The sequence below is a fragment of the Artemia sp. Qi Xiang Cuo genome, chromosome 3 (assembly GCF_049724085.1).
Source record: "Artemia sp. Qi Xiang Cuo chromosome 3, ASM4972408v1, whole genome shotgun sequence".
NCBI lineage: Eukaryota > Metazoa > Arthropoda > Branchiopoda > Anostraca > Artemiidae > Artemia > Artemia sp. Qi Xiang Cuo.
The window spans coordinates 63,262,093-63,289,187 of NC_142796.1; the positions used below are offsets into that span (position 1 = coordinate 63,262,093).

The following is a 27,095-nucleotide window of genomic DNA, read 5'->3' on the forward strand; positions in this document are numbered from 1 at the left end:
GAAGGGCCTCTGGGAAAAAAATAAACGGAGGGTGGGGGGAGGCTAGCCGATCACTTCTTGCTCATAAAAAGTGAATTACAACTTTCAATTTCCAACCTAATGAGCCCTCTATGAAGTTTATACGAGCATCCCTTCCATAACAGCCATATTTGCCCCCAAGGCATAACTTACAACGCCTAATTTACAACGCCCCGGGCCCTGGGGGGCTGTGTCGACACCGGAGTTTTTGATATCTGAACTTTGAACTATTTTTAACAAAATGTATATCTCAAAATTTCCATCTCATTCATTTAGGGTGTGGAGGGGCGTGGTCTAGTTGCTCTCCGATCTTTTTTGAATCTTAAACAATGAAAGTGAACTTTCAATTTCCATTTAAATGAACCCTCTGCGAAGTTTATATGAGCATCCTGTTTGACTATTAAAAAGTGAGCTCGAACTTTTAATTTACAATCAAATGAGCCCTCTCTGAAGTTTATACGACCATTCCTTTCATAAGAACCATACATGCCCCAGGGCATAACTTATAACGTCTGCCCCGGGCCCTGGGGGGTTGTGTCGACACCTGAGTTTTTGTTATCTGACTTCGGAGCAATTTTTAATTGAATGGCTATCTCAAAATTTTATTAGATTTATTTGGGGAAAAAGGTGCGTGGGGGGGCCTAGTTGCCCTCCTATCTCTTTTGGCTCTAAAAAACTGAACCAGAACTTTCAATTTCCAATCAAATGAGCCCTCTCAGTTTTTATGAGCATCCCTTCAATAAGAACCACTTCTTCCCCCAGGGCATAGCTTACAAAGCCTATCCTCTGGCCCTTGGGGCTGTGTCTTCCCCGGAGATTTCGTTATATGGTCGTTAAAAAAAAATGGCTATCTCAAAGTTCTTATCGGATGGGTTTGAGGAAAAAAAGGGCGTGGAGGGGGGGGGAATAGGTGCCCTCCAATCTCTTTTGACTCTTAAAAAGTGAACTATAACTTTCAATTTCCAATCAAATGAGCCCTCTTTGAAGTTAATAAGAGCGTCTCTTCCATAAGACCCATATATGCCCCCAGAGCATAACTTACAACGCCTGTTCTCGGGCCCTGGGGGGTTGTGTCGACAGTGGAATTTTTGTTGTCTGATTTTTGAAGTATTTTTAACAAAATAGCTATCTCAAAATTTTTATCGGATGCATTTGGGAAGAAAGCGTTGGGGGGGGGGACTGGTTACCTTCCAATATCTTTTGACGCTTAAAAGTAAATTTAGACTTTCAATTTCCAATCAAATGAGCCTTCTCTGAAGTTTATACGAGCATTCCTTCCGTAAGAACCATATATGCCCCCAGGGCAAGAATTATAACCCTTGCCCTGAAGACTGTGGGGGAGTGTCCTGCTCAAACATATAATTTCTGGAACTTTCAACAACGTTGAACAAAATGGCTATATCAAAATTTTGATTGGATGTGTTTGGGGAAATGGTGGGCGTGGAAGGGGTTTTAGTTGCCTTCCAATCCCTTTCGACTATTAAAAAGGGAACTAGCCATTTAAACTTCCAATCGAATGAGCCATTTGTGAAGTTTCTACGAAAACGCTTTCTATAAAAAACGTTATATTTCCCCAGGGCATAACTTACAACCCTTGCCCTGAGGGCTGTGGGAGGGGGGGATTTTTATCCTCGAAGACCTAATTTCCTGAATTTTCAACTACGTTGAACAAAATGGCTGTCTCAAAATTTTGATTGGATGTGTTTGGGGAAATGGTGGGCGTGAGAGGGGGTTTGTTTGCCCTCTGATCAGTTTTGACTATTAATAAGGGCACTTGCTCTTTCAGTCTCTAAAGGAATGAGCCCCTTCTGAAGTTTTTACAACAAAGCTTTCTATAAGAACCTTATATACCCCCAAGGTATAACTAATAAACCATGTCTTGAAAGCTGTAGGGGAGTGCCTTTGTCAAAAGCATAATTCTATCTGGAAATCAACTACGTTGAACAAAATGGCTATCTCAATATTTTTATTGGATGTGTTTGGGTAATTGGTGGGCGTGGATGGGGTGTTAGTTGCCTTCCAATCACTTTTGACCCTTAAAAAGGGCACTAGAACTCTCAATTTCCAATCGAATGAGCCCCCTTTGAAGTTTCTATGGCGACCCCTTCCATATGAAGTGCCCCTGAGAAAAAATAGTAAACAAATAATGAAATATTGGAGCCGTATGGCCTTTACTATAGGCAACGCTATAGCGTTGCCTCTGAAATGAAGTTTATAAATCGAAGCACCGTTCTCAACTACAATAAAACTTAAATATACAAATTTACCTATTTGAAGACTTAATCAATAAAATAAAACTTACATAACAACTGACGTTCTTGATATTTTATTTTTATCAACATTGCAAGTCTCCAGACTTGCAATGTTATCTAAATATAACTTATCTAAATAAAATGGCATTAGTACTTTAGTCGTGACTTTCCGAGGTTCTCAAGAATACTATCCATTGTATTAAGTTATTGATTAAAAAAAAAAAGAATTCAGATAAATTTGCAGTCTGTTTTAAAGACATAGGTGGAATGATTTGAATTTGGTGCTTAAAAACCACTAGGCAGGAACACTTTCCACTAGCAGCTTGGATTCGCTTTTCAGGTCTAGCCAATTCTTGTCTTTTCGCAAATAACAGTCTGACAGAATTTCAGTAGCAGCGAACATCAGATGGAAGCTCAGCCACCTCCCAAACAACGCTTTTGGTGTAAATATCGCAATAACGGTATAACGGTATAAATAGCGTGGTGTAAAATGGTAAATGGTGTAAATAACCAAAGTAAAGATTACAATCCCTCCTTTCGATCTTTATTTATTTATTTTTTGACAAACTGCCATTTTCACTATTTGAGTATAAAGAATAGCTACTTCAATAAATTGACAAATAACTAACATTTTGGTCACTGTGCATATTTTTGGCGTATCATATTTCTGTAATTTAATATTTAAACGCAAGACGACAATTTTTCTATCATTTAATAGCTGATATCCATCTACCAAATCAAATCTTTGAAGTTTGCCTTTGTTTTTTTAGACTACAAAATACGTCAAAAACTTACCAAAAAGCAATTTTCATATTTTTCTAAGTAGGTTTAGATCCTGTTTTAGAAAAAGTGTATCATTGTCATAATTCTGTCTCAATGAGTGAGTGGATCTGAAGCTATTGAATACAATGAGAAAATCATTCAGCGTAAGTTACAGCTGTAAGCTTTAATTGTTTATAAGCCATTTGGCTATGATTAAATAGCACAAATTTGAATAAAAAGACATAAGTAAAGAGACAACAGAAAAATATAGTATCCACTGACTATGGAACAAACAAATTTAAATTAAATAGCAAAATAACATACCGATAACCTGGGCAGCCGTTTCTCTTATTGGGGCTATAACTTGGTCTCCAATGTAATCTCCAAATCTATCCAAGGCTAAAACGCAAACCAGTTTCACCGCTAGACTTTCAAGCCAAATCTGGTTCTCTTCAATCATCTAGGCAAGACAATGAATTACCAACTCTAAAACTATTCCGTAAAGTACTAAGGACAGCGAAAATTATATCTGAATGCTTGCATCAGTTCAGTGGAAACTTACACAGCAAAACATATCTTTAAACAAGTAGGATAAATCGTAAACTCAATTATTAATGGAATAGATCTCCATATTAAATTAATCAGGGTTTGCTAGCAGCGGGTGTCAAATAAGAAAAAAGAAACTTGGCCAAAAAATCAGCAAAATATAAGCTAAAAATACAACAGCTTAAGACGGTGTATCTTTCCTTTGAAAGTGTAGTTATCTATCGGAATCAACAGTGTGTTGATGTTTGAATTTTTACGAACGAAAACTTAACAACCTAGTTTTGCTTATTTATTTTCTCGGTTTAGTGTAGCAACACTGGACAAAATTATGGTACAGGCCTAAAATTTCGTAATTTCGAAACAGCCAAAAAAAAAACATCTTAAAAATTAACGGTTTTAAGGTATGAAGAGACCTAAGATGAAGCCAGAAAGGCAGAAAATATTTTACTTTGATGCCACTGGTATTTAAAAATATATACTAAATCAGCTAAACTAATATATTAAAAGGTATACTAAAGCCAACCAACTGCCTGGTGGATTTGCCTACAACCACGTATAGCACTCCCAGCCGAAGGCAGAGGTACCTGCCAGGAGATCGGTACCTGCGCTATGTTGATCATTAGTCTGCATGCAAAAAAATTAAAGTTACTAAAAGCTCAAGCGATTTCCTTCCCCAGGAATAAAACTTGCAATGTGCAACGTAACCGAGAAAGTAACGTCACCTTTAGCGAATGAATTAAGAGGGCAGTTATCTTCATTCTATATAAGTTTTATTGACACAAAACCACTACAACTAAATTACATCATTTTTTACCCACGCTAGAATATTTCATAACAAGTTTTACAGTAAATCTGCATTAACAATAATAAAGAATCCTTTGAAAGAATTTCTCATTTTTACTTTTCATTTTACTTCCAAATCATCCTCCAAAATTACTCGAACTTTCAAAGATACTAGTAATTAATTATCAGGCAGAAATGTGTCAGGTAATTACTGAGGATTAGGATTAATTTCCGCTTTTCCTAAAATTCTTAAATTATCATAATTAATTTGAAAGTTAAAACAAGTGTATACGAAAAAAAAATTGAAATTATAATTTTAATAGCACTAATTTTAAATTTTACTTTAACAACTAATTTCAAAGAAATCCTAACTTAAATTAATTTGAATTAAATCTGAATTGTAAACTGGTCTAAGATTTCAACTGACAAATAATATGGCCCTAGAAAGTTTCGTTGTACTCCTAACGTGCTAAATTCAACAATGGAATCAGAAATTCTAATGCTAACAACTTTATGCATCAATTTTTAAAGCTTCTTCTTCCCGCAAATTTTTTACTTCTGGTTTGGGCTTGAAAACATAAAAAAAATTCCATTGCTCATGAATTTCCTCCGAAAATTAACTTTTGAGCTAAATCAAATAAAGCTGATTAATTAAGCTGATCAGGGGGATAAAACTGAGTTTTATTTTCCATGTCTGAAGCAGCTGTTTAGTGGGGCTTAGGTCTTCAGGCTGTGCCGTGAGCTTGCTACTCAGGCAACTGCTCTGTCACAAGGTGAATAATCTTGCATGCTCCCAATAAGTCCGGGAGGATGTGCAAGGGGGAGGGATGCTGCACCCAGCTCAAAATCTGGAAATGATTTGTTGTAGATGAGCGTCTTGAATTGGCCAGAATCTCAGAAATCAAAGTAAGGAGATGTTTGTGATTCGGTTTCTGAACGAATTAAATTAAGCTGATCAAATTCCCATAGTCTTTTGTATATGCAGCTAAGGATTGATAATAAAGCTCTCCAATTGGTTGGTCTTCACTAAATTCCATAAAGATCAAAGAAAACAGAACTTCGATGCTCACACAAGCTAGCTCCAGAATTTAGCTAATTTTATTATAAATGGGCGCAACGTTAGCTAAATCTCGTCATGAGGTAAATCTCAACTTTAACTCATTTCAAAAAAACCTATAAGACTTTTCAGAAAAGCTCTAAGAAATGTTCTTTCCTTTTTGGCGTAATTAGTAAATAGCCTCAAATAACAGCTACTGTTTAGACCACAGATGAAGATATGATAAGAAAAATAAAAACAAAATATGTAGAAACAAATATACATAAACATAAGAAAAACAAGCATATAATAAACAAAAATAGAAACAAAAATAAGTAGAAACTAGAAAAAGTGCCGGAGTACCCAACACCTCACCTGAGATTCTGTTTGAAAGACATTAACTCCAGCCGTTTTCCCATGAGTTTTCATCAATTCTCTTAAACCACAAGCAGCTCCATGTCTAATCTCCCAGTTCGGGGAAAACAGGTCACTAATAAGTACATCACATAAATCATTAAATGGCCATGAATTAATCTAAAAAAATAAGTCATAAAAATAAACGACATTAAGAGGATGAAGCAAAAGACAGTTGTTTGTTAAATAGAATTTTGAAGGAACTTAAAGAGTAGAAGAGCAGACACATTCAAAATTCTTTCTGGAGGTCAAGGGGCTAAATTTCATTTTGGTCGGAAGAGGTGGGAAGGGGGGGTTGTAATTTCCAATTGATTCTTCATAAATCTGAGATGATAGGGTATTTATCTCTGCATCTGTTGGTATTTAATTTTTAAAGGTTTTCATATACTAGCTTAGGCTTTACTTATCTGATTCTAATCACAGCCTTTTCTATGGCATCCACAGGGATTCAGTACTTTCCTCCTGTTTACAGCCTTACCTGTGCAAATAACTGTAAAATCATTTCTCTTGCAACACTTTCTGCCTTTATTTTTTCCTTTTGCAGGACTCCTGTGATAAGGAGTATACTTTCCTCCGGAGAAATAGAATTCTCTGCTCGATCTGGTTTCTCCTGACTTTCTTTCGATAGCACCATCAGCTTTAGACTCTTTCAGAATTTTCTTCATCTGTGCCTGGCTATCTTGTACTCGAGATAAAAGAATCCTTGGGGGTAAAGATACTTTACCCCCCGGTAAATACCCCCTCCCCCGTGGAAAAGAAGGCTCTCCAAATTTGAGAATTTCATTTGAGAGTCTCCTTGGGTTTTGTCATTCTTCTGTTTCTAACCTCAGGATCTATTCCACAGTAATAAATTGCTCTATTTACTCCACCAAGCTCTGTTTATTCCGCCAAGATAAATACTACATTCACCTTTTAGTTAATGATTAGATGATTGTCCCTTTTTAGGACTTCACTTCTGGCACGTATTTTTTTTGGGGGGGGGGGCACGGTCAGAATGAAAAAATTCGGAATGAAAATTTTTTTGAATAACGCTTTAAAAGAAAGGCCTGGGAAGATTATCTTACGAAAGTTATATCAGATGTTTCTTATGGATAAACCAAAAGTATTCAAAATCGTTAAAGCTTTTTGTGTAATTAATGGCAACTTATGATTTTTATCTATCTCTATACATTACCCATTAAAATATTACTCCAATCATTGCGCCGGCCAAACACCACTTTAAATTTGGAATTTCAATGGTTTTTATATAATTTTTTTTTCGAATTTTCTATAATTTTTGTACATTTTGTGGATTCCGAAGCAACAAAAATTGTCGAGCGGTCAGCGATACACATTCCCATCTTATATATGAAAGATCATGTTATACAAAACATAACAAAGGATCATGTTATATATATAAACAAACATAAGGATCATGTTATATAACATATCAAGGAGGCACACTTGTGCCTCTTTAAAGAGGCGACCCACCACAATGTTAAGCGATTTCCGGTCCTAGCGGTCGCAGAGAGACGGCAGTGATCGCATTTTGTAGCCTAAGCTCAAACTAAGAAACATGCAAAATTTCACCCCCCTCTGACTTTATCTTCATGGGGGAAAGTGGGCCGGAAGTTTCAACCCTCCCACCACAGCCCCCCTTTAACGTTAAGCTTTCCTAGGCCCTGGGAGATTATCCTGGAAATTTCAGCTCAATCCGATCACTCCTTCCCTGTTTTCCAAAAACCAAATATACCCACTTATTGTTCATCAAATTTTTTTTTTGTTAGCCACGCCTACAGGCCACAGTTGGCAACGGATCCGGGTGAATGAGGACTCATTCGAACCGGAATTCGACCTGTTAGGGCCTTTTGATATTTTCAGACCGAAAAAATTATCCCCCGAAATTACATTTACAAAAAATGTCGTTTTCGTATAAGAGCTCATGTTAATTTTTCCCACCACAGCCCCCCTTTAACGTTGTCTGATCGGGCTGAAATTTAGAGGATAAGCTTTCCTGGGGCCTGGGAGCTTATCCTCAAAATTTCAGCTCCCTGTTTTCCAAAAACCAAATATCAAGTTTTGTGGGGATTTGCTTGCGTCAAAAATAGATCGCACAGACTAAAAATGATGTAACGTGTCTCTGTGGTACAGTGGTCGCTATTCCTGACTGTCAAGCGGAAGACCCGGCTTTGATTCCCCGTCAGAGAAAATTTTTTATACATTGAATTTAAAGTTTAAAAAAGAAACTCAGTTTCTTTTTTAAACCCAATCTATTAAATCCTTCGGCTCAACAGGCGTCTCCAGAAGAATATCACAGTCGGCCTTCAGGTTACAGGTAAGTCTCCACTGCTTTGATAACATGCCGTATACCTGCATGCTCGAAGAAAAGTTGAAAAAAGAAAATCTTACTGTGCATTTGATTTGAGTTTTCAGGAACTAAAAGCCTTAACAAAAGAATATTCAAAATCGGGGGGTTTGGGGGGCGGCAGCCCCCCCAACTTTTACTCCTGACACGATCAGCTAACAGTCAGTCAAGCAATAATAAGTAATAAACTGTACAAAAACGTGCAGAAATTATTTGAAAAAAAAACTACGTTTTCTAAAGAGTTAAAGAGGCTGAGTCACAAGTTCGAACCTTAAAACGCACAGGGATTAGGAGGTATGGTTGGGGGGGCTACCGCCTCCCAAACCCCCGCTTCTGTATATGAAAGGGGCTGTGCCCTCCTCAACGCCTAGCTCCTTACGCTAAAGTTTGACTTTCTCACAACTCTTTTTTTAAACAATAAAAACTTTAGCGTAAAGAGCGAGGCGTTGAGGAGGGCACAGCCCCTTTCATATACGGAAGCGGGGGTTTGGGCGGCGGCAGCCCCCCAAACCGTTTTAAGGTTCGAACTTGTGACTCAGCCTCTTTAACTCTTTAGAAAAAGTAGTTTTTTTCAAATAATATATGTTATATAACGACGTAAATAATCTCTGTTCGGTGTACAATTTGGGCCAACAGACTCGTTGCGACCATTTTCCTTCGAAGATAACAGAAGCAATGCCACAATTATGAAAGATGAATCATATTGACGTGTCTTATTTCTACTGACAGAAATACCTTGCTATATGTAATAAAATTAACAAAATAAAGATTAGACGTCTAACATATAGATTTTCTCTACTTCTGGTAAACAATAAGGCATACATTCATAGCAGATTTACGATAAAAATACGATAGGAATTTCGATCATTATTTCGAACTTCTTACCTCCATCTCTCCTCTCCTCCACAAAGAGTGACGTCTCAAACTCGGAAAATTGTTCCACTATTCGATTCGAACTTACAACAAGGGATCTAGATTTCAAGCAAGGCTTAGTTTTCAATATCATGTGTTCTATCCATTTTCTATGTTTAAATCTAGACAAATTTTCTGGCCTTGAGTTTAGATGTAAATGACCTGTCTTCAAGGGTTCTTATAAACCTTATAAGCAAGAAAAGGAATAGAGGGACAAACTGGGAAACACCTTTCTAGGAGCTGACTCAACAGATCAATTCTGGTATATTTACGCGGTTTATTGCAACTGAAAAATAATTGATCAAGAAGCCCATTAGCCTTATTACTCCCCCAACATTCATATTTCAGCGATGATAAACAGATTTGAATAGACATGTGCACAACTGATCTTTCAGTCTTGACATCAATGCCTTTTGCCTTTACATCTTAAGATTAAGGAATTTGGAGGTGAAATGAATTACGAAAAATGTGATTAAATACCCCTGACAACCTGTGTGCAGTAGATAGAAATAAGTTTAAGCATTTTTTCGCCCACAATATAGCCGGTCTCTTTTGCTTTTACGGAGTAAATACGCCTCACTCCTTTTATGCAAAAGCATCAGATATACCTTTTAACTTTGAATCTGGCAATATTTCGATTACTTTTGCTTCTTATATTGAGTAAACCAAAATCGGGCAAAATATTTAGCAAAGAAATCAGGCAAATATATCGGAAAAACACCTCCAGTATTGGATTAGAACAACCAAATTTACCCATTTTTTCAGATCTAAGGCAATAATCTTGAGTGACATCCCTATAATTACAAAACAAAACCCACCAAACCCTAAACAAAATCTTCCAAAACTACTTGCATACCTTTACTTGAGTGCCATGGTTAAGACCTCTGCCTCGACTTTTACAGATTTTTCAACTAGGGAAGAGTGTCTTGATTGGTAAATGGGGGCAGAGGAGGGGATACAAAAATCTGAAACAGTGTACTGAACACTCAGTCTTCAGAACGGGGGGGGATATTTTTTTTTAATGATCAAATTGGAACTTTATTGAACCCAGCTTAGTATGCTTCAACAGTCACAGCGTGATAAAATTTGCAGTATATGTGCTTTTATCATTGTATTGTTGATTAAACCGACGGTCTTTTCCAAAATTCAATACGAAACACAGAATTATTTTAGAAACGTGCCTTTTTCAAGGTAATAACATCAAACTGATTACGAGTCGTGTCAACTACAACCGTTTCTTTTAATTAAAAAGTAAGCTGATTGCTGATACACATAGCACGTAACGAAGAATGCAAATGACCACAGAAAACAGAACAAGTTAGTTTGAGGTGTTAGTTTGGGGTGTATACTAAAGAGGTGTAAACCATGATCTTCTTTTGTGCTTTTTCGTTTAGTCTAATTTCAAGAATTTGTGCATGCTTATCAAGACATACCGCAAAAAAAGACTGCGACGAACTGTAGGATCATATGGCTTTTTCAGAAAATTTTCTGACCAACTTTATGAAACCACATCTAGCTGCGGCAAAATAGAGAGGTTGAAGTGGCATTACAGCCTCTCACGATATTTATCTCAAGACTACAGTGCAAAGAATATTGAACATATATATAATTATCTAACATTTGATTTGGTCATGGTTAAAACTATGGCGGACGAGTCAGATATAGTTGAACTGAGCGAGTTACATAGAATGATAGTTGATGAACATGAAAAGCTTAAAAAACTGTTTATATCCTATTGGACGATACTTATTCCAGAAAATTTCTCTGTGTCTGCAGTTTTGACGGAAGACCTGAATTTCAGAAACATCCCTAAGACTTTAAGTTGTTACTCGTTAGCAAAAATTCGAAGCCTCTTGAAAAAAACTTATAATTATATTAAAGTGTCTAAGTATTTATGTGTTAATCGGACAATTACTACCCAATATGAAAATTTAAAGAAAAAGTTCACCTTTTTGGACTATGGTTTCAACGACAATTTTTTACCCAATTTCAAAATTTACAGAAATGAAAGTTGTGTTTCTAGATTTGGGCTTGCCAAGTTCACCAAATGTTTAATCCAACCATCTTGTCAATCAAAACACATAATAAAATCGATCGAGATTCAATTAATCTTGAGGCAAAATTTTAGAATGATGTATGATATATTAGAAGGATTTCAAAAAACAAGACACTATATTGAAGAAAAAAAAGCAAAACTTGTCTGTACTAGTCGAAAAGTAAAAGCAGTCACAAATTTGTTTTGTCAGGATAAACATGTCATTCGGAATTTGAACGGACCGGTTGTAGTCCCATCACTGTCCCTTGTTAGTCCGTTCTCTCACAAAACCTTTCAATCTTTCTTCCCCGACTTTTTAAAAATAATTGAGAATATTAAATTCAGTAAATGGAACTTTTTATCATTTCCCCTTGTTCTTGAATCCAATCACGTTGCCGCAGCTGAATCGAAAATACACGTATGTTCAACAATTGCAAGAAATATCCAAAACATAAGTAAGGACGCTAGCTCCAAGGGTATATTTCTTCAGTTCCGTTTATTCGAGAATCAAAATTTAATACAAGCAAGTCAAGAATGGTTTCAACTTTTATGCTTACCGATTATTTTAAATGCCCTGAAACGAATGGAAAACCTACACAGCATAAGTGTCTTTTCTGGAATGGATCGTTATGCAAAAGGATGCTCCAAAAAAGAAGACATCAGAACAGCTGGTCAATTACTAGATGCCGTTGAATACAAACTTTCAGAGGACCTAGATGGCTCTAGCTCAAAATTTTTATCGAATACTGATGACATAGCTGAAAGTACTTTTAATTGTAGTTCATACAATCAAGTGATAATCAATATTACTACAATTGTTAAGGACAGTAGAATACTGGTAACAAGCTTTCCTTATACTGACAGATCAGGCCTTTGCGACTTTCCATGTGGGTCAGATCATTCCAATTTAAGCTTTATGATCCATAAAGATGACAATAAACCGCAGGACCCTGTTAAGGACATTGCAGTGCCTTTTTTTCAACTAAAAAGAAAGAAAGTAGAAATCGGCTCATCCTTTTTTCAATCCAATTTTTTGTTACAGTATTTCGTCCCTTGAAAATGTACTTTAGAAATTGTAAGAGTAAAAAATGAAGCATTACCATCGTGGTTATGTCTTAAGACTAATAGACATTTGACACATTTATGCAAGTGGATATTGTGAAAATTGTGTTTCGTCAAAAAAAAATGTTTAAACTCCGTAGGTTTAGGGGGGAGGGGGGGGATATTGTCTGTAAAGAAATGAGACCAAAGAGTATGGGTAACTTATAAGAGCGGAAACTACCGCTAATGTTAAAAAAATCACCGGCATCATCTAAAGTTTGGTGTTTCTTAGCACTTTTATTAAACCCCGCAATTATGGTTCAAAACTAAAATCGGAAACTTATGTTATTATACTGATTTTGACAGTTAACTTATAATTATTAATAAGGTAAGGGAGTTTAAGTTACCTTAAACTCCCTAGGTTTAGGGGGAGGGAGGGGTGTTGTCTGTAAAAAAAAAAAAAAAAACTAGACCAAAGAGTATGGGTAACTTGAGTGGAAACTGGCACTAATGTTAAAAAAAATCACCGTCGTCATCTAACGTTTGGCGTTTCTTAGCACTTTTATTAAAAGGCCGCAATTATTCTTCAAAACTAAAATCAGATACTTGTGTTACTTCTATGATTTTGACAGTTACAGTGATTTTACCTTCTTATTACAAAAAAAAAAAAAGTCAAGAAACGTCGAATGCGTCGTCAGAAACGTCGTCATTGTTGAAGACTTCTTTTTTTTTACTTTAGTGTCAGTTACACACTCGTACACTCGTAACTTACCCATACTCATTTGATCACCGCTTTAAAATTCTATGTAAAAACCATCTCTTTTTCGATTACAAATAGTGAAAATATTCCTTGTTTGACACTGATGATATTTCGAAGCTCTAACTTATCAATCGAAGAGACTACAATCCGGAATCCCCTTCGTAAAAGGTATTTGCTAACTTAAATTCTTTCTAGTTGGTTGATATAAAATTAAAAGCAGCTATTTATCCAGAGCCAACTGACAACATTAGATATTTTCCAAATAACTTAACAGCTGTGTACATATATATTAAAAAAAAAATAATATGAAAATTCATAATTCGAAGTTAACTCACGGAAACTTTTTTACCTAACGTACAAAATTCAAACTTCAAGTATGTTGCTTTTATTTGGGGAGAAAAAAAAACAAGGGCCAAAGTTTTCTTCTCTTTTTAACAAAAAAGATTTTTGAGACATCTTAGCTCAATGCGTAATAAATTAAAGTTTTTTTTTGAAAACTTTTTGAAAAAAAAAAAACAACTTGCATCAAATATATTCAGTTCAAATGTCTAATAAAGATGACAATGAAAAAAAAAACAGGTTAAAAAAAAGAAATGCTGGGCAAGTAGGCACGAGAGCCATTCTCAACGTGGGTACACACACATACACAAAATATACGTATTTCATTCCTCCATTATATCATCATCCTTGATCATAAATAAGACAAAAATCTTTAAATTTTCCTTCCTTAATTTTACTGAGGTTACCAAGATACCTCAATTGCAATTTTACCATTCAAATTATAGTTACTTGGAATTACCATTATAATTAGGTATTTGGTACCTAATTGAAATTCTAGACCTTCCAAAACAAGCAGAAGAAATTTGATCATTTCGAGAACGGAGGGGGGCAAAATACGTTAATATCTAGCGTTGCTAACAAAATAAATAAAGACATATACAAATTTGCATGAACAATTAATTGCATACACAAGCAATTAATTGCATAAAAAAATTTACATTGAGGAGACATCCAAAATCACCTATCGAAGACAAAATAGGAAGGGAAAAACGAATTCAAAATATTATTTATAACTCACGTCTCCCCAGGCCGAGTCCAAATCTGGTGCTGGACAAATCGGGAACCCCTTTTCTTCTTCCTCATGTTTTAGTTTTTTCGCCGCTGAATGGCCGTTTAAATCAGGATTGCTTTTGCTTCTTAATAGTTTCCTTTTTAATTTACTAAGTTCCGAAAAAACTGGTGATCGGATTCCAAGCATTTCCGTCACAGGTATCTAGAATACGTAAGATATATATAGAACGATAAAAATACATAGTGAATTTTAACTCACAAACAAATTATTTATATTGGACGCACGTAAAAGATCTTACGTACTTGTTTAAAAGAAAAAATTTATTTGGAAAGACTAAAACCAGTACTTTTCTGTCTCCGATTCAAACTAAAAACTATGTATGTCCTTAGTCTCGAGGGCCTAAAACAACTAATAGTTACAGCAATGTTCGCATAAGTATTTTGCTCTAAGAGAGGATGTGAAAGGGGTGGGGGGGGGACAGAGGATTTTTCAAGAGGAGGATCAAAAAGACAGATGAGAGCTTATTCTTAAGTTCGAATCTTCTTCTTCTCCTTGAGAAAGGGCTTTTAAGCCAGGGCCGTTCAAAGAAGAGAGATGTGCCCTGGGTCCCGCACTGTGGGAGCGCTGTGGCTAGAGGATTGCCCACTTTCATCAAATTTTTCACTTTGTTTCGGCTTTTTTTGGTTATATTTGATTCGAGAGGGGACGCTGTAATTAATTTTTCCCTGATCACCACCACACCCTAGGAACGGCTCTGCTTTCAGGAGACTTTACGAGAGAATTCCACCCCATCTCCTCCTATCCTATAGATCCGTGATTGACAACGTGGGGTGCAGGCCCCACCGGCGGAGCATGGCAATATTTTGGTGAGCCATGGGCTGGACGTGCATCCGTCTGCTGACTACACTTTAGAACCTTAATTTTGAAAAAAAAACAGCTTTTATGTGAATGACGTCGCATTCATAAGAAATTAGAGAGCAAAAAAGATAAATAATAGTATTTCAGTAACGTCTTGCATTGTATAAAAGGTGTTTATACAGATAATGTTTTCCATAGCATCAAATATGTCTAGAGGACGACCTGAAAAAAAAATATACTAAGTTGATTTATCAAATACCAAAGCCCTTTTAAGCTTCCTTCAGGTGAATACATTATAAAAAAATAAAATGTAAATATCCCGAGGGGGGGGACATCAGTATTTTAGAAATGCCTAAGTGGGACATGGCCCGAAATCGGTTGTGAACCACTGCTATAAATTCGTGAAGGAATTAAGAATTCGTTGTATATCTTGAAAAAATAAAACGTAATGAAAGAATTTCTTAGCCTGTGACATTTCTGCAACTGACGGCTCAATCCCGCAGCAGACTTTATTCGAAAGCACAGGACCAGTAGACAATATAAGAAGGTCTTGGCTTAAATGAAGCGTACAGAAGCACAATACTAACTCAAATGGCTGATTTCGTCTAGGGTAAGTTAACAAAATAAAACTTAAGTTAGTTAAAATAACGCTTCCTTATATATGATAGTATAATACATATTCTAAAAAGTGACTTCTGCAGCACAAATCACACCACATAAGCTCAGAAAAAACGCATCAAATTAACAAAAAGAGTAATCAGAAAATATAAACGAAATGTTTAAAAAAACGATCAAATTGGGCTAAAACATCACTTAAGATTAAAAGCCAATAGGACAAAATAAGCAAAATAAATCATATGAATAGAGAATTGTTAAGCAATTCCATAAAAAGGAAACACCAATTTTTTTGTTATTGCGTTATTTAGCAACAAATGGATGAAACAATACGTCTGTTATAATAAGCAAATGGTGATAAGTAAAAATTTGATCCTCTCTTGAGAGCGACACTACCTTTTCGGGCACTGTCATATTTCCCTTTTCGGGTCAATGTTCAGGTGAAAAGTTCAGTGTTGTTTTTTTCTGTTATTCGATTTTGTCGTCAGCATTTCTATCATCCTAAACACCTTGAAGAAAATATCTCTTGAGAGCGATGTCCTCCATAAACGTTATAAAGACCAGAAAATTAAATGTCACTTTTCTGTAGGTGCGACAATTTTGCTCTCAAGGGACGGTATGTTAATGAGCAATAGGGGTTTTTAAGGATTCTTCAGCTTTAAAATGAGGTTTCGAAGTTCAAAAGATGTTTGAATTCCACAAAAAACGCACAGCATTATTCCATTTCATTGGTTCATATTTCGGTCCATAATAATAACAAACACTAAATACATAGCGACTTCCTCTGTTTTCTGCCCTCCAGTCCGAGCTGACACTTAATAACAATAACATTAAAACAAATTTTTGCCACTCACGGCCCACTCATGAATTAAGAATTAATTAAATAAACAATACTGATATCAATAATTTTGATAAATAAATAAAAACAATAGTCGATCATTGTCATTTATTCATTCTAGACCATTCAGACATAGCTTTACTTTCTTTTTGAAGGGGCCAAGAGACCCACATGACCACAGCTACAATAAGAGCGCATTTAAAACCGCGCAAACAATCCTAGGGGGGAAATTCCGACATAACTGTCGGTGTCGGGGGTATTCGATGAAGATCGTACATCCAAACCAAGAATTTCGGACATTAGTGGGAATAACCTTATAAATGACGATAGTAGCTGGCCAACAAAATATTTGAAACAAAGAATGGTGCAAGATCGTCTGTAAAGTGATGTCATTGACAGTGTTAAAAGCGATGGACCTAAGACTTAAGGGCTTTTTTTGTGCAATAAGGTTAAATTGTGTGCATGCAGCTTAAAAGCAGACTGATAAACTAAAAATATATATTACAAGTGAAGCTTAATAAGTGCGTTGTAAGCTAGGGTCAGTATTTTTTCCAGGAGAATTTGTGACTGAGCTTCCTCAAGATTCCTTTGAAAGCTTCACCTCAACATTTTTGATATGGTGTTTGAACGAACGCTTTTCGTCTATTAAAACCTGTCCAAATATGCCCACGCACAGGGGCCCCACCTTACAGGAGATACATTGGGGCGCGGGGTCAAGGATTTTTTTTTAATGAAGATACAAAAAAGCCCCTGTCCACGTGAGGCTTCGATTCCATTCATGTGAGGACTCAGCAAGCTGGCACTGAAAAAAAAAAACTATAATCTGTCGACGCTAAAAGACAATTTGAATCCATGCATTGGCGTTTTCATTCTAAAATTATTCCGTAACTTCATTTTGAGAGATTCAAAGTTCCAACTAGCCATTAGTAGACCATCCACAAATGCCTTTAGATCATCCTAGGATTCTACAACTATCCTCGACGTCCTTTGCAGATTACACAGTTTGCAGACGTAGGGATTACGACTTATAAGTCAGCACAGGCCGACGATCGTTATGTGAACAAGAAATAACACCGGACCCGATGTAGAGCCATGAGGCACTCTGAAGTTTATTACAGCATCATATATATATGTATATATATATATATATATATATATATATATATATATATATATATATATATATATATATATATATATATATATATATATATATATATATATATATATTATATATATATATATATATATATATATATATATATATATATATATATATATATATATATATATATATATATATATATATATATATATATATATATATATATATATATATATATATATATATATATATATATTCGACGATTTTCAAGGTTAGACTTGAACCATTATGAACCTTGGCCACAAATCCGACATGGTCTAGCCTACCTAGCAGTGTTTCACAGTGAAGGCTGTCAAAAACTTTCTTGATTAAGTTTGCTGCTTAAAAGTTTGTTAATATAGTATAATACTTGAACACTTTTTTAACAGTTTGCGCCACGGCTCTAGGGCCTATAAAGCAACAACAATCGATATTATATTATTGTTATCAAACAATTCATGGTGACGAAATATCAATTGATAAGTAAAAAAATTAGCTTTTATGCTGATTCCAAATATATAAAATTCATCAAGTTTAATGTTACACATCAATGCTAGCCCCCCTTCCCCGCCCTGTTTCCCCCAAAGACATGATAACAATTTTAAATAACTATTTGATTCCGCATAGTTAAAACATACAAAAATTATGCCTTTGGGAATGACACGACCCGTCAGAGTTTCTAAGGAAAGGGTTGTAAGTTACGAAATTTGTTCGTAGTTCACATATAGCATTTGTTACTGGGAATATTATCGAATGATAGTTCTGGGATATCCAATCGGCTTAAAATTGTCAAAAAACTAGCTATTTAATCTCCCGGTCTCAGAGGGAAGACAGGTTCTCATTGCAGCACATCAATCAGTATAAACACATTACGGTTTTTTTTAGGGGGGGGGGGAGAATTTCCTGCGGGGTAGATTTCCCACAAGGAGAAAAGTTTCCAGTGGAAATTTTCCTAGAGAAATATGGCTTGGGGAAGGGGAAAAGGATTTCCTGGCATGATTTGAAAAACGGTAAGGAATTAAATACAAGATATATATTTTCAACTAAAAGTAAGGAACAGCATTGAAACTAAAACAAATAGACATTATTCTGTATATGAGGGGGGCTGCGGCTTTCTCTACCTTAGCTGTTTACACTGAAGTTTGAATTTTTGGCACAATTGTTTGGAATAGGCTGCTCAAACACAAGGATCGTTGAATTTGAATGGTCGGTATTTTTAAAGAACTTTAAGACTTCAGCTTAAAGAGCGCGGGCTTAGAATAAGGCAGCCCCCTCATATACGGAATAATGTCTGTTGGTCTTTAATTTTTATATTGCTCCTTACTTTCATTTGTACAAACATTTTTTTATTTAATTATCATCTGAAAACAAACGCGAATCGCGAAGAACTAAGCAAAATTAAGTAACTGCTCTCGGGGCGATCTTCTAACAGAATAATAAGGACAATGTATAAAAAAAAAGAAGAAATACCCGGATCAGTTTTATATGAAGTTTACCCTCAAGGAATGTTATCACAGTCATGGAGTTTGAAGGGTTCTTTCAGAAGAGAAAAATATATTAACTTCAGTTTCTTTAGATGAAGTTTTCTCTCAGAAGACAGTATATTAAAACAGCAAACTGGTTTTATAGAATTTTTAAGAAAAAAAAAATAAAAATATTACCTTAACGTCAGCTTTAGATGAAGTTTGTGACACCTTGAAGTCATCAAGACCCACTTCTATCTGAATATTGGCCAAACCCTCAATACCTATTGCTTTGTTCAATAACTGCTTCTGGTTTTTCAAAAATTCTTCAGATTCCTCTGCAAGAAAAGAAGAGATAAATTAAAATTAAAAAATCACCTTAAAAAAATATCTTATGTTAATTCAAATTTTCCTTTAGCTTAAAAATACATTCATTTTCCTTTGCATTACTCAGCCTATATAGTTTACAACTTCAGAACTTCGTGTTAATCTAAGTCCGCGAGCAGGTATTTTATACGCCCGTATATATCAGTTTAAAGAAATATTGTCGATAATTTTATGGAAAGAAAAATTTTCGATCAACTAATGGAAGAGGGGAATAAAATATTTCGATGGAAATTTTTTTGGTCACAATCAATCAATATTTCCAGGGGGATTCCCTCCCCCTCCTCCCGAGCAAGTATTCTAATAAGTGCTATTTTGAGAATTATTTAAAGTAAAGCAAAGAAACAAAAAAGGGAAACTCTTATAGCAGATTCATGTATCATGCAACAAATTAGTCAAAGATTTTGGATAGTTTGGCATGTAATGCAGCAGAACATGCCTACATGTCAACATGCTTTATAATGTTGAGCATATTTTTTTTTAAACTAAGTTTTTCCAATGGAAGTAAAGAGCTGGATGCTTAAAACGAATAATAGTTATTATTGCTTCTCAGTTTAAGCAACGTATATCTGAAAAGATCAATTAAAGCTTATTGAGTGCTATATAAACTAGTCTTTTGTTCTTTGCATGTTACTTGAGGACTTTTCAGCTCACAATCCTGTTTTGTTGCGTCGACTTTGCGTTTCCAGTAAAGCGCTAGTTTTTTCAAAACTTTAAGAATATTTCAATTTTTTCCTTTTACATTTACTAAGGGAGGTGGAGGGGAGAGTACACAAGAGGAGGAGTTATGAACCTGAAGGGTTTTCGGCATTTGAGATTATAATTACACATTTTATATGCTTCCCAGCCTTTCAACACCAGAGATGGCACCAAAAATTGTCATTTTGGAGTCATTTAGCGCTTTACGATGGTATTATCAAGACAAATTAACAAACAATCACGTAATAATAATCGTATAAGTATTTTGAAATGAGCCATTAAGCATCTCTCTATGATGTTACACTAGCCTGCTAATTTTGCTAGTCAGCAAACTTACTAAGGAGCATAAACCTACCAATGAGAATGGGAGGGGTAAATTACACGAGTTGGAATTGTAAACCACCAGCTAAGCATTTTCGATTATGGTAATGATAATGGTACCCGTTTATTTACACCAGCCTTTCCACTCGAGGAATAGTCCCAAAACGTGACATTTTTGGTTTCATATAACAGCTACCAATGGCATTATCGAGATGAATTTATATAAAAAAAAGCAAGCAAATATAGATAGCAGCTTTTAAATGAGGCATTAAACGTTACTCTACCATTTGGCAGTAGCCTTTAAGACCTGATAGAAAAAAAAAGAAATAAGGGGATACTTCAGTAATGTGCACGCAGTGATGCACAAAACACTTCAGGGACGCTTAAGTTATTTCAGACTGCAACAAGGTTTTGGTGATGCGCAAGACACTTCAGTGATGCACTAGTTATTTTCTTTGCTGCTCAAAGTAGGGTACTGCAATTCTCCTTTATAGACTTTACGACCCTGACAATTCAAATGGTGCACTTTCCATTTCCATCCGCTGCCATTTTCAAAGGGTTTCAAGCTCTTTCAAAATTTCCCTTAAAAACTTTTTCACAATCAAATTTTACTATTAAGGTAAACTGAAATAATAGTTACAATCCCTGATGAGGCAACGCTATAGCATTGCCTATAGTACAGGCCATACGGCTACAATGTTTTATTATTTATGTATTATTTTTTTTCCCCAGAGGCACTTTTTACGGAAGGGGTCGTCATATAAACTTCAAAAAGAGTTCATTCGATGCGGAATTGAAAGCTCTAGTGCCCTTTTTTAATAGTCGAAAATGATTGGAGGGCATCTATTCAGCAAAGTTGATTTCCCGATAGAAAATATGTTTTTGAGGAGGACATTCCCCACAACCCATAGGGCATGGTTTTAAGCTATGCCTTGGGAGAATAAAAGGTTTTTATAGAAGGTGTTGTCGTGAAAACTTCAAAAAAGGCTCATTCGATTAGAAATTCAAAGGGCTAGTCCCCTTTTTAATAGTCGAAAGTGATTGGATGGCAACTAACCCCCCTCTCACGCCCACCTTTGCCCCAAACACATCCAATCAAAATTTTGAGACAGTCTTTTTATTAAAAGTAGTTTTAAGTTCTGGAAATTAGGTCTATGAGGATGATAACTCACCCGGAGCCCTCAGGATAAGGGTTGTAAGTTAAGCCTTGGGGGTATATAAGGTTTGTATAGACAACATTGTCGTATAAACCTCAGAGAGGGCTCATTTGATTGGAAATTGAAAGTTCTAGTTCACTTTTTAAGAGTCAAAAGATATTGGAGGGTAACCAGCTTCCCCCCCCCCTGAACCCTTTTTCCCAAATGCATCCAATAAAAATTTTAAGATAGCTATTTTGTTAAAAAAATAGTTCAAAGATCATATAACAAAAATTTTGGTGTGGACACAATCCCCCAGGGCCCGGGGGCAGGCATTGTAAGCTATTTCCTGGGGGCATATATGGATCTTATGGAAGGGATGCTAGTATTAGCTTCAAAGATGTATATTTTGATTGGAAATTGAAAGTTCTAGTTCACTTTTTAAGAGTCAAAAGAGATTAGAAGGCGCCTAGCCCCCCCCCCCCTGCCTCCATGCCCTGTTTTCCTCAAGCCCATCCGAGAAGAACTTTGTGATAATTTGTTTTAATAGTTCACAGACCATATAACGGAAACTCACGGGTCAACACAGCCCCCCCCCCCGGGCCCGAGGGCAGGTGTTGTAAGTTATGCCCTTGGGAAATATATGGTTCTTATTGAAGGGTGCTCGTAAAAAATTCAGAGATGGCTCATTTGATTGGAAATTGAAAGTTTTTTCGAGTCAAAAGATTTTGGAGGGCATCTAGCCCCCCACGCTCCTTTTCCCAAAATACATCCAATAAAAATTTTAAGATAGGCATTGAGTTACACAATGAATAAAAATTGGATAACAAAAACTCAAATGTTATCACAACCCCCCAGTACCCGAGGGCAGGCAGCGTAAGTTAGGCCCTTTAGTATGCAAGGTTTTTATGAAAGGGATGATCCCATAATATTCAAAAAAGGCTTTTTTTATTGGAAATTGAAAATACGCTCTCACTTCTTATTTTTCAAAAGAGATCCGAGAGCAGCTAACCCCCAACCACTCAGATGAAAATTTTGAGACAGTTAAAAAATAGTTCAAAGGTCGGGTAAGAAAAAATCCGGTGTCAAGTTCTAGCGTCATTGGCGCTTTACTGAAAACTATATGCGTCTTGAACAGTATTGGAAAGTATAAACAACATCTAATTGAATATTTGATGAATAATGATATTAATTGTTGAAGGATCCCTCAATTCACGAATTTATTTCACTGTAATTCTATTTTTATTTTAAATACTGTAAGAACTGGAAAAGAAAACAATTGTAATATAATCCGTTTTCAGTTAAGCGCCAATGACACAGTAGGCTTTTGGTTTTTATTTACAGTTAGGAAAGGAGGCAGTATCCAAACACTTGTCTGTAGGGAAACTATATCCGACTTTAACAACTTTAAAAAGAGCTAATAAATTAAACTGAATATTTTATGTACAATGATATTAATTGCTGAAGGCTGCTCAGTTAAAAATTTTACTATAATTTTAATGTTTATTTTCAATATTAAGTACAAAGAGAATATTTGCCATAAAATTAGTTTTAAGTAAAGCGCCCATGACGCAGTAGGTTTTAGACTTATAGAGTGAGAGAAGGAGGTCATACCCAAACTTATGTTTGTGGTGATTTTTATTCGTTTTAAGCTTGATTTTCATATTCAATCCAATTTTTACTTGCCTTAAGATCTGTTGATTAATTTACATTAATATCTATTGTATGTTTGTTTGCATTGATTGTTTATTTAATTTCTGTTCGTTTTAAGTTTCATTTATAATTCAATAGGAAAATATTTTTTTTCATTTTAAGTTTGATATTCATATTCAATCTAAGCATTATTCGCTTAAAAATCTATTTATTCATTTATATTATTACTTGTTGAATGTTTTTGCTATGATTGCTTATTTAATTTCTGATCGTTTTGGGTTCCATTTATTATTTAATAGTAATTTCTGGTCATTTTGAGTTAGAATTTTTAAAGGTATTTGTATATGCTGAGCTTAAGTTTTAAATGGCCTTTACTTTTCTTTGAAAAACTTATTTTTAGGAAAGTTTTTTTTAATTAATTTTTTCAGCATAAAATGGCAACTTTCCACTAGACACTTTTTCCATAAGCGCATTTTAAACATTCAGTTACTATGGGCTGTGGTTGCAACCTTATATTTCTTATGTTTAGTGTTCCTTGGTCTAGTAATTTTATGCAAAATTTAAAAGGGTGCAGATTCTTCAAAATAAAACAGCATGTCTTCTTGGTAATTATGTAGAAAGTGTGAACGATACCACATAGTGTTTTATGAAATTACGAGTGCTTAACATTACTCAGATTAACGATTATCAAGCTGCTGTTCTTGCTTATCGATGTTGGAATGATCTATGTCCTAGAGTTTTTACTGATTTTTTTTGCGGAGGCGGATAATTTTGTTGTCGAGTACCGAGATACCACATGTGCAGGTTTCGGAATTAGGTATTTAGTTCTGGCTATTTGTAATGATATCCCAACTGGCATTCGGGAGGCAGAACACATTGGGTCATTTAAAGTAAGATTTAAGAAACAGTTATTGGGAGAGGGTAGTTTTTTTTTTAGACTTCGGTTTTAAATGTTAGTTGAGTGTTTTTGTCCTTTTTTTGTTTTTTTTGTAAATGATTTTCGTTATTTGTTGAGAATTAGAGGATTGCAGCCGTCCATCATCAAGCTTTTCGAGCCTTCCCCAGGCAGATATGTGTATATATAGTTTATTTTGTATTTATTAGTAAAATAAATAAATAAAAATAAATAAATAAATAAAATTTATTAAATAACATGCTTGTTTGTGCTGGCCTATTCCTTTGTTTAATTACTGAGTCATATATATGACAAAAAAAAATGCACACTCCAATCAATAATTGAAATAACTCACCACATTCAATATGAAACTTGGATTCGGTTGTTGCATCTAATGTAGCAGCTTTCATTAATATTTCATCAACATTGAAAACCAGCAATGGAGATTTTTTTGACATGTCTTCCACAGCTCCCAGACTGGCAGGGGGATCCCATTTTGGAGCATGATTGAGTACAGATTCCAAAGCCTAAAATACAATAAGTGATAACAACAATCGAGCTTAATTGTATTAGGAGCTAGATAGCCACCATTCTCCAGCTGAATCTAGGTCTCGTGCTTAAAAGCATTTCATAGACACACTCCTCCGCATTATCCTATGGTCACAGATATACGTTTCCATTTAAAAACCCAAGTTTTACAAATTTGTCTACAAACAACGAACTTTTCCATGTCAATGACTAATTTTGTATACGCGAAAATATTCATAAGAAGCTAAATGAGTTACCCGAAACAAGAAATTTAACCATGCATCCCTTTTCAGTCTCTCATTTACACATCTAAAATCTCTCACCACTTCTGCTTTCTATTCCGCTCGTTTATGATGAAAAAGCCAAAGTCTCGGAAACCAGATCAATAGCACATTTCTCGTGATAAAAAAAAGTGTGTCACTTAGACAAGACAGTATTATGATTCATATTCCCATCAGTGTGTTACTAATCTTATGAAAACAACGTTTTATCCTCACTAGGCCAGACTTCAAAGCAAACCATCTGGCCAAAGTGACTTAAACAACAGAAAAAAACTTGAATCTATCTGACTTCTGGATTATTCCTAAACATCGGAAATGAAGCCTCTCAAGGCAACTTGCTACAATGTGCAAAGAATAAAGATAAGGAAAATTTAACCAGTTTCATCATTCAGTCAGCCTTGTCAAGCCAGCTATGATTTGTATCAGTCACCCCAGCCTGAATGATAATTTGAGCAATGAGGGCTCCATAAAGAAAAGATCCCTTGGGTAAGATTGTAATGAACAGGTGGTGCACCTATTAACAAATAAAAACCTTATGAGCTGTAAGTGCTAGTAGTAGTATTACATCTGCCTTATCAACAGAACAAAAAGAAAATAGGAAAGTTAGACTTGTAAAATCTATTCCTCATACTATGGGCTCGGACAGCTAGCAGATTTCAACACCTATAATTTTTTCAAGAATGGTGTGCAGTACAGTGTCTTAAAACAGCTCAGATTTAAGGGACGGTTTGCCTATAGGGTCTTTCAAAATTTACTATAAAAACATTTTTTTTTTTTATTCTAATGACTGAAAATGTTGGCAGTGATTTCAAATGTACATTTTGTGAGATGTGGGCTTATTACTTAAAAGAAATGTATTTAGTCAGGACATTTTTGGGATTGTCGTTTTAAAAGATATTTTCTAATACGAATTGTTTCTAACTGGCAACTTCAATGGAAATTAAAGTTATATATCCAAAACCTTAAGAAAATTCTAACTTTTTCTATTAACTAAGTTAAACAAAGAAAAAGATAAATAAATCAGAAATAAAATCCAGTGAAAGAAAAATTTCCTACTAAACCTTCAAAATTCGAACTTTGCTGTACAGTTTTATCATGTGTAGTCTGTTAAATTAAAGAGACAGTTATGTTTGTTACACACACACATACAACACTGGCCCAGTCAGCAAAATCCTTACTGAGAAAATGTGACTCTACAGTTACAAAGACGTGAATGAAATTAATTCAGATTAATATTAATGGACTCAAAAAAAACTTATCAAATGCAATTTATGACACATTCAAACAGGTATAATAGCTCCTTTTTCCCTTTTTTGTCGTTAAATAAATATTTTTTTATGATTTTCTCTTACCCATCTTTACTACCGCTTTCTTTTCTTTCCCATTTTTGAAGCAAATTTTAAGCATAAATGGTAAATATGATACAATAACTTGTAAGCAATTCTTTTGGCCTGTTGCAACTATATATATATATATATATATATATATATATATATATATATATATATATATATTGAGACTGAAATTCAACGACTATTACACAGCGATTTTGATATAATTCTACTGCCTAGTCACAATTTTTCAACAGTTGATACAGGCTTTTTTAAACAGCCTGGATGAACTGAAAAGGGTAGCTATTCAATTTTTAAAAATTTACATTCCATTGTTTTAGCGCCATCTCTCTATTAGAATTAAATAAAATCACAGTGAAGTCATAGATGGCGAGGCATCTGCCAGTATGAATAATCCTATAATAAGTAGACATAGATAAAGGGGGGGGGGACGAAAGAATGAGTATACGGGATGTGCTGTTTCGATACTAGTGGCGAGCCGTGAAAACACCCAAGAGAGCTTATTATTTCCAAAACTTAGTGTTCAATAGACCCAACATGCCTAATTTCCTCTTAGCTTTGTCGACTTTAAAGTACAAACCGAGGCAACAACACAGGTATTGCTACTGTGACTAAATTTGGAACCTTGACGGCGCTACAGGACAGATAGCTGGATTCAACGCATCTTGAAGTACCCAAAGCAGCCCAGGTGGCATCAGGCTCGGCGGCAATGTAGGAATCTATGCAAAGACAAACATGTTGTGCAAGCTCCTACCTGAGCTCATCAATCCAGATGATAAGGTTAATGCGTAATGTAAAATAACGCTAGCTTGTCCCATAGTTTTTCATAAGTGATAGTGTTATCTGTCAATTACCCAGAGAGTGCACAAAACAGGCATGACCCAGTTTGCTTCCTACAAAAGACGGTACTGGAATCCGAAACAATAGTCCTGCTTGAACCATTGCAGGTAATT

At 35.2% G+C, this 27,095-nt stretch overlaps 2 protein-coding genes across 2 annotated transcripts in view; one reads left to right on the forward strand and one right to left on the reverse strand.

Moving 5' to 3' along the window:
- The window catches only part of Hel89B (histone acetyltransferase 1), a 246,885-nt gene that overhangs the window by 171,344 nt on the left and 48,446 nt on the right, over nucleotides 1-27,095 (reverse strand). Inside the window, exons 4-8 of the mRNA XM_089086437.1 lie at nucleotides 24,337-24,508; nucleotides 19,092-19,231; nucleotides 13,982-14,176; nucleotides 5,773-5,931; nucleotides 3,357-3,492 (exon numbers count right to left, since the gene is read on the reverse strand). Coding sequence (XP_088942563.1) covers nucleotides 3,357-3,492; nucleotides 5,773-5,931; nucleotides 13,982-14,176; nucleotides 19,092-19,231; nucleotides 24,337-24,508 — 802 coding nt within the window. The remainder of the gene's footprint in view (nucleotides 1-3,356; nucleotides 3,493-5,772; nucleotides 5,932-13,981; nucleotides 14,177-19,091; nucleotides 19,232-24,336; nucleotides 24,509-27,095) is intronic.
- LOC148954396 (myosin light chain kinase A-like) overlaps nucleotides 1-27,095 on the forward strand; it is a 108,927-nt gene that overhangs the window by 20,912 nt on the left and 60,920 nt on the right. The window lies entirely within an intron of this gene.